This window comes from Ochlerotatus camptorhynchus, unplaced genomic scaffold (genome assembly GCF_037179485.1).
Source record: "Ochlerotatus camptorhynchus isolate MF236.1 unplaced genomic scaffold, CSIRO-AGI_Acam_v1.1 ptg000299l, whole genome shotgun sequence".
NCBI lineage: Eukaryota > Metazoa > Arthropoda > Insecta > Diptera > Culicidae > Ochlerotatus > Ochlerotatus camptorhynchus.
This window is the reverse complement of record NW_027040787.1, coordinates 860,060-872,427: the sequence shown is the minus strand read 5'-3', so window position 1 is coordinate 872,427 and position 12,368 is coordinate 860,060. Positions and strand designations below refer to the sequence as shown.

The 12,368-nt window shown below is 40.2% G+C and overlaps 1 protein-coding gene and 1 long non-coding RNA gene across 2 annotated transcripts; one reads left to right on the top strand and one right to left on the bottom strand.

The window, feature by feature from the left end:
* The first annotated feature begins 7,810 nt into the window (after positions 1–7,810).
* On the top strand, positions 7,811–9,620 carry LOC135706968 (SET and MYND domain-containing protein 4-like). Its single transcript, XM_065228658.1, has 2 exons — positions 7,811–8,233; positions 8,288–9,620. Exons 1-2 carry the CDS (start codon positions 7,839–7,841, stop codon positions 9,618–9,620), a joined length of 1,728 nt encoding a protein of 575 aa, XP_065084730.1. The 5' UTR covers positions 7,811–7,838.
* Positions 9,621–10,411: 791 nt separating this feature from the next.
* On the bottom strand, positions 10,412–10,798 carry LOC135706966 (uncharacterized). The gene is made up of 2 exons (XR_010518196.1): positions 10,572–10,798; positions 10,412–10,501 (listed from the first exon to the last, which is right to left on the bottom strand). It is a non-coding gene; the product is annotated as an uncharacterized LOC135706966 (long non-coding RNA).
* Between the last annotated feature and the right edge of the window lie 1,570 nt (positions 10,799–12,368).

Here is a 12,368-nt window from a genome sequence, read left to right as displayed (position 1 = left end):
AGTTTACTAGGATTATTAAAAAGGGGATTCGATACGGAAAGGACATTCTAAACGCTGTCGGTAATTTAAAAAGCCTTTTGTGGGACTTACGCTTTCGCAACCATTGATTTTTCCTGATCTTCGCAAGCAAGTCTTGTTGGTGGTATCGTGGACTGCGAAAGCTGAAGATGAGGTCCATCGAACTGCCATTAAGGCTTCTCAAATCAAGATGGAGAGAGGTAGTATAGTAAAGTTGTTGCTTGTCATTTTCCTCCTTGACTTCGGATTTTCGGAGCTTAAAACTCATGGTTGGCCTGAACATAGCTGAACAATCTCGGCATCGTGTGACAATTGTCCCAACTGGCTGGGGTTCTCGCCTAGGCGTGTTTATTGAACTTCTGAAAAAACATGTCCATTGCCGAAAAAATCATTATCACGTCTTCATCTCTGAAGACAGGTAAGAAACTCTGATAGACCTTCGTTGCCATACCTGACTCACAACCTGCAGTCGCTGCTTGAGAGCTGATTATCTCTTCAATTCGTTCGGAAGCTTTTGTCAAGCCAGTAAAAGCTTTTGTCAAGCCAGTGAGCAGAGTGACTATTGGTTTTGATTAATATTGTTTTTCTCAAACCACTCTAGCAAGTTAGACACTGGAGCAGTTGTGTTTACACTGAAATTTATTTTATTATTATTTATTTATTTATTAAATTTTTTACTTTATCTTCTCCATGGAAATAGACAGTCCCCCTTATTCTGCGAGTCACGTGACTCTCTGTCACCGGTGAGGTGAGAATTGTCACCTCGTGTGAGGTGACTCTCCATTTGATTTGCACGGAGAGTCACCTCACACGAGGTGACAATTGTCACCTCACCGGTGACAGAGAGTCACGTGAATCGCAGAATAAGGGGGAGTATCGGCCGTAGGAAGACGCTTAAACGTCTCAATTTTGATGATTTTGGGCCAAAGTTTCCCCAGTAACTGGATCCGCCATGATTTAACTGATAACTTAGGAAAATTGATTCATGTATACATCTGCTACCGTAGCATGTTCTTAGCTTCATTCCCTTACTTCTACTGGTAGCTGACCCGAGCTGCCTTATGTGGCGGAAAGCCAACTCATAATTGAGTTCCTCTTCACTGAGGTATAACTGTCTAAAAGGTCTTCAACGCGACAAAATGTAACCAAATGGACAAACCTTAAAATCCCCACAAATCTAAAATATTTTACGGGCTCGTTTTGGTTGGGCACCGTTATTAGACGCTCTGCGGAGCCAGCCATTAGGCGCGCGGCGACAGCATGTCTGTGTACGAGTGGTTTCGGCTGAGCTGGTGACGTTCAAAGGTGCAATCGTGAGTAGCCATAAGTAAACTTAGATCCTAAGACAAGAAAATAAGATCGATGTCAGATCTGCGAGTCACGTGACTCTCTGTCACCGGTAGGGTGACAATTGTCACCTCGTGTGAAGTGACTCTCCATGCAATCAGGGGGAGGATATGCGTAGGGACCCGAGATTCAGACCAGCTCAGGTTGTGAGCAAATGTAGGGAGAATAAATGTCTGCTAAAATGAATGAACTTGATTTGGTTTCGTTTGATTTATTTTGGCAAGGAAAGCGAAACATTGGCGCCCAACGTGGGGCTTTCGTGAGTTGTTTTATCCACACATTGTCGGAGTGTGTGGCTGTTTCTTGTTCTAGCGTATTTGGTTTTGCTGCTAACTAATATTTTGTGTTATTCTAATGAGTTAACGAACTAAACAGCAACAGAAATGTGATCTTTAGTTAGCTTGGTCCGAGATTGTGTTGTTTGTATGGATGGGTGCTTATCTGCCAATAAGCGCCAAGCTGAGGGCAGAGACGCAGCAGTAAACTTTAATAAATAGATCAATTTGTGCAGCAGAAGAAGCAGCAGTAACAAGATAGTAGCGGAATCAATTTAGTTTTTACTCTGAGAGAAAGTGGGAGATCCAACCTAATTCCCTTGTATGAAAGTGCAATTGATGATGTCCGAATGTCCCCCGAGTGTTTGTGGCTGTAGTAGTAGCGTTTAGTTTCTTTCCGTAGGCATGAACTATGCGTATTACAATATATCGTACTGTGGCAGTAAAACAGTCCCCCTTATTCTGCGAAATTGCCACCTCACCGGTGACACAGAGTCACGTGACTCGCAGAATGAGGGGGGAGTGCAATAGATTCTTAATTTGAATATAATTTTTGTCTGCACCGTTGATTATTAATCGTTCACTAGTAACACACACTCACACATAACATGAAAAGTCACACCCGCCCTTTCCCTCTTACAATAGTCCTATGACGAGACTAGCACGTTCTAGAACGAGGTCATTTCGTCTAACAACGGAGTCTGTTTCGTTCGGTTAAACGCCACTTTCGACGAAATGAGCTTCACTACTAACAAGCACATATTACAGCAGTATGGAAAACTTACACACAGTAGAGTTAATAGCAAATCAAAGCAAAATTTATCAGACGTGTCAAATTTAATCCGTGGCAAGCATGTATAACCACGGTTGAGATACAATACATACTCACACACACTGCTGATCCTGAAAAAAAGATTAATTCACCAAACAAAAGTCTTCTTTGTGTGAGGCATTTGTTCACCAGGCTAAACAAACAGAAACGAAGACCCCCTGAACATGCTCTCGGTCAGCCATTAACGAGTTTGTTGCTAAAAGAAGACTGATTCGATCAAGAAAATCCATTCAAGATAGGCAAACAGAACAACACGAGTGAGTGCGCAGAGAGGCGAAGAAAACGTAGCACGTAGGTAGATTAAAATATGAATATCTAGCTAATTAACTAAATGGAATTCACTCCCCCCTAAAAAAATTCCCCGGAAAATCACAACAAAATCGCCAAGCAAGCACACGCCTTCCTAGAAAAAAGAAAAAGCCGGAAAACCTCACAACTTTCTCCTTCACTTAAAGATTTATTTTTTTTCGATTGTCCCAATCTCCCGTAATAGTTATCTCGAAAAAGAAACACTATCAATCTCCCTGCTGTCCAAAGTTGACGATGAAACAATAGAATCGTTCGTCGGAGAACAGCCAGAGATAATTGCAAATGATAGTGATTTCATGCAATACAAAATAGAGTTATTAGAATGGAGTATATAAATAAAATTGGATGAAATTAAACATGTAAAACCAGATCAGTTAATTTTATTTAGTGTCATTATTTCCAAACTTAATAACACACACACATACACACTGAACCATGGTAGACGAGGAGAGGAAACTTTAAGTTTTCTGAATCTTATTGTGAGAAAAAAAAAAGTACACATCGCCTATAAAATATACAGAATTTAAACCAAGGTGTAACACAGTCAAACGAAACTCAATGCTGCTAATAAACAAACCTATTTTTCCCCATCCAATTCATCACTAGTAGGACCGCAAGGAGCAAAAAAAAAGAACATTTATCCTTTGAATAAAAGAAATCAGATTGATTCGAAACTGCTCGAATGAGAAAATGATTCCCCAACACTCGTATAGTGAGAGACGTACAGACGGATGCGTGAACAAAAGCATTGAACATCATCAGATTGAACGCAAATTGTGTAACAAAAAGGCAACACAAAAGAGCAAACTTCAGCAGAATAAAAGATTAAAAAGTGAAAGAAAAACTATAGTTGAACAGACATACATACGCAGAAGATACAGTAAAAGAGACATTCAAACTGAAAAATGAGAAATTCCTACAAGAAAAAATAATAAAAAAAAAAGTTGAAAAAACATTTAAAAAAATCTAAAAAAAATAAAATCACAAATTAAAAAAAAACCTCCAAACCATAGAAAGACATCCAGCGATTATTATTGGTGGAAAAGTTGAGAAAATTCGCCTAACTTTTCAAAAGGTCCTAAGTAACAAATGTAAACAAATCGAGTTTATAAATGCACATTGTAACATTTGTACCTAAGAACATTATGCACACACACACACATTCAGATTAATGTCGATTGAATTGAGAAAATTCTAAACTAACAAAACGTCTGAAGTCCAAATTTGCATTAACGATGTTTCACTGTTACATAAGACGTTTGACTATGTTCATCAAGACAAACGTCTGAAGTATCAGAAAAACCAAAACAATGCAGATCTGTACTTCGGTCCTTTGTGATTATAAAAAAAGTTGGAAGGGTTGTATACTAGATACGACCGCAGGGTTGGCGTTGGATAACGTCTGTTATGTGTTGTACTTAATTGTGTATATTATATTTTAGGAATATTCCTTAATAACTCTTTTGCGAAAGTTTGGTGGCCCTGAAAAGGGCCGTTTTGTTGGGCTGATGTTGTTGACAATGATGGAACGGGCGACCTTGTTGGGCGCTTATATAGTAGAACAGAAAATATCAGAGGTGTCAGATACTCGCATACGTACGTTAAACTCTTTCTTGATAATGTTTTTCCAACGCGCTCGGCGTAGTTGCCCTTGCGGAGCAGACGGTGAATACGACCGACTGAGAACTGCAGCAGCTGGGCATTCGATGACGGCGGCCCAGTATACCGGAGCACTGGCACCAACGCACTCGGCGTAGTTGCCCTTTCGCCCCCAGGCTCTGCTGCCGCTGCTGTGCTGCCGTTGCTCTGCTTCCGCTGCTCTGGTACTGCTGCTCTGCTGCTCTGCTGCTGGGTCGACGATCGGATAGACAATGATGGAACGGGCGACCTTGTTGGACGCTTATATAGTAGAACAGAAAATATCAGAGGTGTCAGATACTCGCATCTGATGTCTCGGTTGGAGAAAGTATAAGAATATAAAAAAATCAATCGATTTTCACCATCTTTAGACAATGGTTTACTTTTAACCATTTTTCAATAGTTTACAGAATGAAATCAATAGTTTTGAAACATTCAGCAAATTGCTAGAAATATTTCCAATCGATTGATGCCATTATCTCCGTAAATATATCGAGAGACGGTTGAGTTATTATCGTTCAAAATCTTTTAATTTTTTGTAACGCATCCAAAATGACTGTTTTCAATTTTGTACCCCTGTATGTTGCCGAAAGACGTTATCCAAAGTAAAAAAAAAAAAAAAAAAATAAATCAGATTGACCGCCCACGGTTGCTGCTCTGTTATCCAGATCAGCTGCAATTACACAGAGAACCAACAGATGATGTTTGGGACTAACATTCATCCTCAATGTGTAAGAACTGGAGATCTAATATTTAGCAATACCAGCGCCGGCCGTGTCCGAATGCAGGTCAACTAGGGATTGGGAAGGAATGTGTTGACGTGGTACTCGCTGTGAAGGAAACCGAGAAATCCTCTGCGCTTCCACGAGAAATCACTGCGATGTGGGGAAAGGTTGCACCACGCACACGCAGGGATCGTTTTTTGGTAGAGCGATTATAATACACAAACACACACACACACACACGCGCGCACTCATCCAATTTCTATTTTTAGATCAGGACCCAAAACTGTGGTAAGTGATGCGATCGGTGTTAAAGAAGAATTTGTTTTCAATAAAATCTAGTGGGTATAGAATAAGGCAAAGTGAAAAATTGCAAGGAAGGGGACGGGCCTGGGATTGAACTCCCGACCTTCTGCTCAGTAAGCAGAAACGGTAACCACTGAGCTACCGAGCCTCGTCTTGTACTTCGGTCCTTTGTGTTTATACGAGTAAAACGTCTAAAATGTTCAAACAAACCAAAACAATGTGATTGTGCACATCGGAATTTTCATGTCAAGCATTTTTCCACTATATCCGCGTGGGGGGTTGTCAATTATCCACGGCCGCACAAATTTTAAAATTTTTGTATGGGCAATTGTCTACGCATGGGGGGGAGGGGGTGCAAGAATACCGAAAAGCTGTCTACGTAGTTAATGAACAGCCCCTAAAATAACACTGTTATCAAATAAAAAGCAGCTCACGCGACCACCAACGATCGACCAAAACAATCTGTGGGCAGTGTTGCGATATACCGTTAAAAAAAAGTTGATGCATTGTCCAATACTCATATTGTTCGTTTAACTCGTATAACTTAAATTATGCACTCATAATGCTTAAAAACAAACAAATAATGTTGAAAACATAAATGACCTATGTAACTGTGATTTCAACAAAACGTCCCATATAACATGTCCAATGTACACCTGACAAGAGCAAAATGTCCTATGTAACATTTTTCAGGTTTTCAAAGAAAAAACAATGTATGAAACGGGTAGATTATAATTTCAATTTCAATTTTACTATCGCATTTTACTATTAAAGGTCTTAAAAATGTCAAAAGTTGATTTGGTTTAAAATAGTATCAAAAAGATTTTGTCAATCCTCGTGTCAATCATCAACCTCGTTTTTCTCGAAAAGAGTGAAATGTTAGATAGGACCTTTTGAAAAGTTAGGCGAGAATTTTCTCGATAATTTTTCAGACTGCAGTGAGATGTAAACCACACTTCTGCATTGTCCACGAGCAACATCCTTTCACCGCGCTGTTCCTCGACAATTTTCAAGTTAAAATTCTGAAATTTTAGAATTTGTTTTTTCGAAAAAACGACTAAGTGCTTGTAAACAGTACCACTGAACTGTCAAAAAGGTTCAGCCGGCTAACACTGAGTTCATTCGTGACGTCACGCTGCAGAACTTAATAAGGTACTGCAGCGTGACGTCATAAATGAACTCAGTGTTAGCCGGCTGAACCTTTTTGACAGTTCAGTAGTACTGTTTACAAGCACTTACACAGCAAAAAAAGTTGTTGAATATTACATCGAAACTGCTGCAACCAGGTCAATCCATCGGTTGTGTAATATCACATTGTACGATGTACATCGATTTTGCGAACAAAATTACATCCATTGATGTAATATTGTATCTGCTTTTTGCTATTACATCATTATTTCATACATCAGCTTGAATTACGTTGATCGATATTACATTTTTTTTTGCTGCGTAGTCGTTTTTTCAAAAAAAAATATTCAAAAATTTCCGAATTTCCACTTGAAAATTGTCGAGGAACAGCGCGTAGAAAGGATGTTGCTCATGGACATTGCAGAAGTGAGGTTTACATCTCACTGCAGTCCGAAAAATTATTGAGAAAATCCACCCAAGAAAAAATCGACTAGGTCCACGTAAACAGTACCACCATAGAGGTAACTCTAAGACCACTGGGTCCCGAAGAAAATCATTATTATTTTTGGCTCACTCAGTACCAGAACAACGGTCCCAAGCAGTCCCAAGCTATTTCACTCACCCCTGCATGTTCTGCATGAATCCACACACCCCTGATGTTATCTGTCAAACTTTCATAGCGAATCAAAACAAACATAGTGTAGTAATAGAATTTCAACTAGAATAGGGTACGTTAATCGTTTGCTTGGGACCAATAGGCTACTAAAGTGGTGAGCCAATTTAAAATCGTTAGTTTCGTATTGATTGTTGGTACCACTGAACTGTCATCAGATTGAGGTTAACCCCGACGGTGCAAAACCTAATACCGCACATAGCAGGCCACGCTAGACCTGAGGTAACCTGAGATAATTCCGGAGTGATTTGAGATTTGGACGTAATTGTATTTGTAAACAAACACGTCAATCGCCAATTTATCGCGAATAAAGGCTTAATTTTGAAAACCAATAACACTATGCGGTAGAGGTATGATTCCTCTATCATTTGGTATAGTTTGTTTATAAGATTGAGCTTTTATTCACGAGAAATCGGCGATTGACCTGTTTGTTTACAAATACAATTACGCCCAAATCTCAAATCACTCCGGATATCTGATAATAAGATTAGAGTGCCTGATATCTAAATAGATCTATAGTTATAGATAAAGAGGGCCAACAAGATAATAGTCATTCCCTCGGCTTCGGGTTTGTTGCATTTACCAAAACTATGGAGAGAGAAGGTATTTATAAATATTATACGGAAGGGTTTCCGAATGAGCGTTCGGAAGAAGCTCGGCACAAGCGCATCTTGGACTCGATCAAAAGGGCAATGCCTGTCAAAATGAGCTCTGAATTGGAGCAAACGCTAATGCAAACTATTGAGAACCCGAATATATTACTGACCAACGATGTTCAGGTTTATCGAGATCACATACAGCAGAATGGACACTGTTTCGACCAGCCAGATCTGCCGAAATGCAGTGCCCGAGCAGCAAAACACCGTTGCGACGGTAATTTATTGTACGCGAAGAAGGAATACGGCAATGCCCTCAAAAAATATAACGAAAGCATCTGCTCTGCTCCAAACGATTCCGAAGAGTTGGGCATGGGATATGCAAATCGGTAAGTTAGTTACCCATCAGTGTAACAATTTGGCTTACTACAATAATTTTGCAGATCGGCAATCTTCTATAACATGGAAGATCACGTGTTGGCTCTGGCGAACATCACATTGGCTAAGAATCACAATTATCCGGAGCGACTGATGCCCAAGCTATTGGTACGGGAAGCCAATTGCAAGCAAGCGATCGACAAGCACAATCACAATCGGAAAGCATTGGGTTCGAATTTGAACCTTTTTCTATCCGATAGAATCTGCGTTCGAAAGCTTCCCATCTACGGTAACAGCTTGATGGCAAGACAGGATTTTAAAGCCGGAGATGTGATCCTTCAGGAAAAACCATTGATGGTTGCCGTCAGTGAGCAACTAATATTTATCAGATGCAACCATTGCATGTCGGGAAATCTACTACATTTGATTCCCTGTCCTAATTGTGTTTCGGCGATGTTCTGTAACGAGAACTGCCTACAAGATGGTCAGACAATGCACCGTTTCGAGTGTGACATTACTGGGGAATTGAGTAAACTAAAGGATACTTGTGTTGCATCAAGAATGTTCTTCCATGGACTGGCTCTTTTCGATGACGACGTTAACAAGATGATGGCATTTTGCCGAACAGTCAAGACAACGGAAAACACTTTTCTAGACATAGATTATTCAAACTACGACCCGCTGAAGGAGTTTGAGATATTCCTCGCGGATAAACCAGGAGAGAATTCATTATTGGACTACTCGATGCGCCTCAATGCGGCAATAGTGCATGCGTTGCTCTTGAACGTTTCCTCGGTCCGAGCTCTTATCACCAACAGAGCGCAAGAAGATTTCATGCTGCAATGTTTCGTCGAATACTTGCAAAAGGTAGTCAGTATGTCGATCCAAAGGAGTCAACATACTGGCTTCGTTAGTGTACTATACCCGATGGCATCGCTGTGTAATCATTCGTGTGATCCGAATACGCTCGCATTAGACAACGGAGGCCAGTTGAAATTGATTACCCTGCGTCCCATTCGTCGAGGTGGACACATATTCATCTCGTATGGAGCTCACTATCAGCATGGCGCTACTGAACGGCAGCTTGAGTTATCGGCGCTGGGATTTAATTGCATCTGTGACGTATGCGACGAGCAAAAGCATCAAAAGTTATTAGCAAAAGCCAGACACAGCATTGCCATCGCTCCTAAGGACTGGGCTACCATAAAACAACTGATGACCGATACTGGATTCAACAATGCAGATAGGAAGAATGCACTGCAACAGTTTGTTCAGCGATATGCTTCGATCCATCCACGGAAGGATTTCGCGTCCATCCTTCAGATGTATTGCTTTTACCTGACAGGTACATATTCCCACGAAATGGGTGCAGCAATGCGAGCAAAGATTGCTGGTTAACATAGTGGTCATTGTGTCAAATCGTTGCTTTTCTTTTACACACATTCATTTGTTTTTACCACTAAAGGATTTGTTTTAAATTTAAATCCCCCTTATTCTGCGAGTCACGTGACTCTCTGTCACTGGTGAGGTGACTCTCCATGTAAATCAAATGGAGAGTCACCTCACCGGTGAGAGAGAGTCACGTGACTCGCAGAATAGGGGGGAATATGTACCTCTGATTTTTAAATGCACCAAGGACAAATTGGATTCGGAATACAGAACCGGATACGATTCTAAACATATTTCTTTAAAAAGTCACATCACGGTCTAATCGAAATGTTTTTATCCTCGAAAATTTAACCGGGGTGTAAATTATTCCCCCTTATTCTGCGAGTCACGTGACTCTCTGTCACCGGTGAGGTGACAATTGTCACCTCGTGTGAGGTGACTCTCCATGTAAATCAAATGGAGAGTCACCTCACACGAGGTGACTATTGTCACCTCACCGGTGAAAGAGAGTCACGTGACTCGCAGAATAGGGAGGATTGTAAGTTATAGGGTCATTTTATGCAAGCCGAGTCGAGCGTCACTGGTCTATTTTGGTCTTACAGAAGTAACGCTCAACTCGATTTACATATTATAGGGCCTATATATATCTTTTAGTGTAATTTGTTTTGAAAATGCGAATAAATACAACATCCGAGTTTGGGCTGCATTCTCAATGGTTGATACAATCTTCTTATCTGTTGTCACGCAACTATGCTGTGCTATGACTGTATTATGTAAAACGCAAAACATGAAACGCATGGTTCATTTTTAAAAGCCGTTTATTGCAGAAATGCCCTTAAAATAGCAATCCCACTTTTATACACCACTGGGCTGGTTGAGCAGCAGAGGAGCTAAAAGCAACAAAAGCATTCGTTAAAAGTGGTACAACATAAATACTACCGACCGAGTGTAGCTACTTACCAATCCGGATGGCAACGCACAGTGCAACGAAGGCAAACAGATTCTGCTGGACTGCTTTCCGTACCTTGCGCTTCTCCTCGGCGGCGTCAGTCGGGGGTAATTCCATTCGAAACATGATGAATTTTTTATTCTTTATACAATTTACAGCCTAAATACAGAGAATAATTATTGTGGAATTTTCTCAAGCAATTCGATGGTAATCTTTCTTGCAAGACACAATCTGCTGAAAGGACGAACACGATTTATCAAAAGTAAAACGTCAATTGGGTTGCCTATGTGGCATATCTCGCAAACAATTTAAGGACGGTGCCTCCAAGATAAGATTTTTCGTCACTAAAAGCCTGTATACACTCAAAATTATTACTATTCAAAGAAATATTATAATTTAATCTTTTTATGGTTTACCAATGTTTATACATTGGCCAGAATAAAATATGACTTCATAATTATACTAAGGCCGAATAACGGGGAGGAATTCATTCAATGTATACCAAAGTACGCACGTCATGTCAAACTCGATGGTACCGTTCTCACTTCAAAACATTTTTTTTAATTTTTCCGGTAGGTCGTTCGATAATCTAAAGAGCAGAGTAAATTTGCTGAATTATTTAGAAATAATATGAAAAAAAAACAGTTGAATACTGTGTAACAAACATCATCATAAAAATTAATAAAATTGTTGGCCTTATTTTCAAGATTTTTACAAATTGCTGCCAATGGAGGAGGCGCCTTCGGATGAGCCCGAACAAGAAGAACCGGGACGATCAGAACTAGCGGTAAATGCATCTATACCGAAGAAAATCACTGTCAGTTCAAACACCGGAACCAGTTGAATCAGAACAGCAGGAAGTGGTTGACATTTCAATAATAAGTTCGTTCGAATTAAATTATCCTGCACCTATTGCTGCGTCCCTACCGTTGCCACTGGGAGAACTCACTAGATTGATTAGCACGATTCTGCAGCATGGATCTTGGTGTTCACGAATGTGGAACCGACACGCATGTTCAGGTAGGGTGCATAATCAATGAACTCAATATTTTTCAAATACAGGTGAATATTTTAAACTACATGAAGCGGAGACGAACCTGCGTTCGGCTGAAAGTCTCCGTAATAAAGATAACTAACTACATGGAGGAGATGTCCGTGTGAAAAGAACCGAAATCACCATAACCAGTTTCACTATTATCAGGACCGATGCACATCACTACTTCGAGGCTGTTCGTTCGTGCAACTCCAATGTAACGTTAATCTTTTCCGATAAACACCAACCAATCCGGGAACCAGATCCACAACAAGAGGAAGTCGAAGAACAGAAACTTCAGCTTGTTTATTTAGTCAGAAGTTGCTAATGGAATTGGAACTCATGCCGTCCCCGTTAGTAATCGCAAAATGTTCTTCTATATCCATTGCAGAAACTCCTACTGGAGAGTTCACGATCAATTTTACTGTTAAGCTGTTATATTTGTTTTTATTTTATGTTAAATATATTAATCTAGAGAAAACTTGATAATTTAACATAATAATACTGACATGAAAATAGAACAAAAACAATCCCCTCTTCCATATAAATCAAATGTATAAATTGCAAGAATATTCCTCCTTTATACCACAAATGAAGTGACAGACGGAGCGGCTCGAAAACTTTGGTGACTAACCTGCTGTTCTGGCAACACGGACCGTTCCGCCTCGCGATCGGCCGATGAGGCGAGAAGCGGTTTGGCCGATGAGGCGTGACAAGGTGACAGGTGAAGTAGAAGTGACAGGTGAGAAAGAGATAGAAAAAATAGTTAGAAGTT

Coding starts and splice junctions, on each gene's coding strand:
- LOC135706968 (XM_065228658.1), top strand. CDS start 7,839: ATGGAGAGAGAAGGTATTTATAAATATTATACGGAAGGGTTTCCGAAT. Junction 8,234..8,287: donor GGCATGGGATATGCAAATCG/GTAAGTTAGTTA, acceptor ATAATTTTGCAG/ATCGGCAATCTTCTATAACA.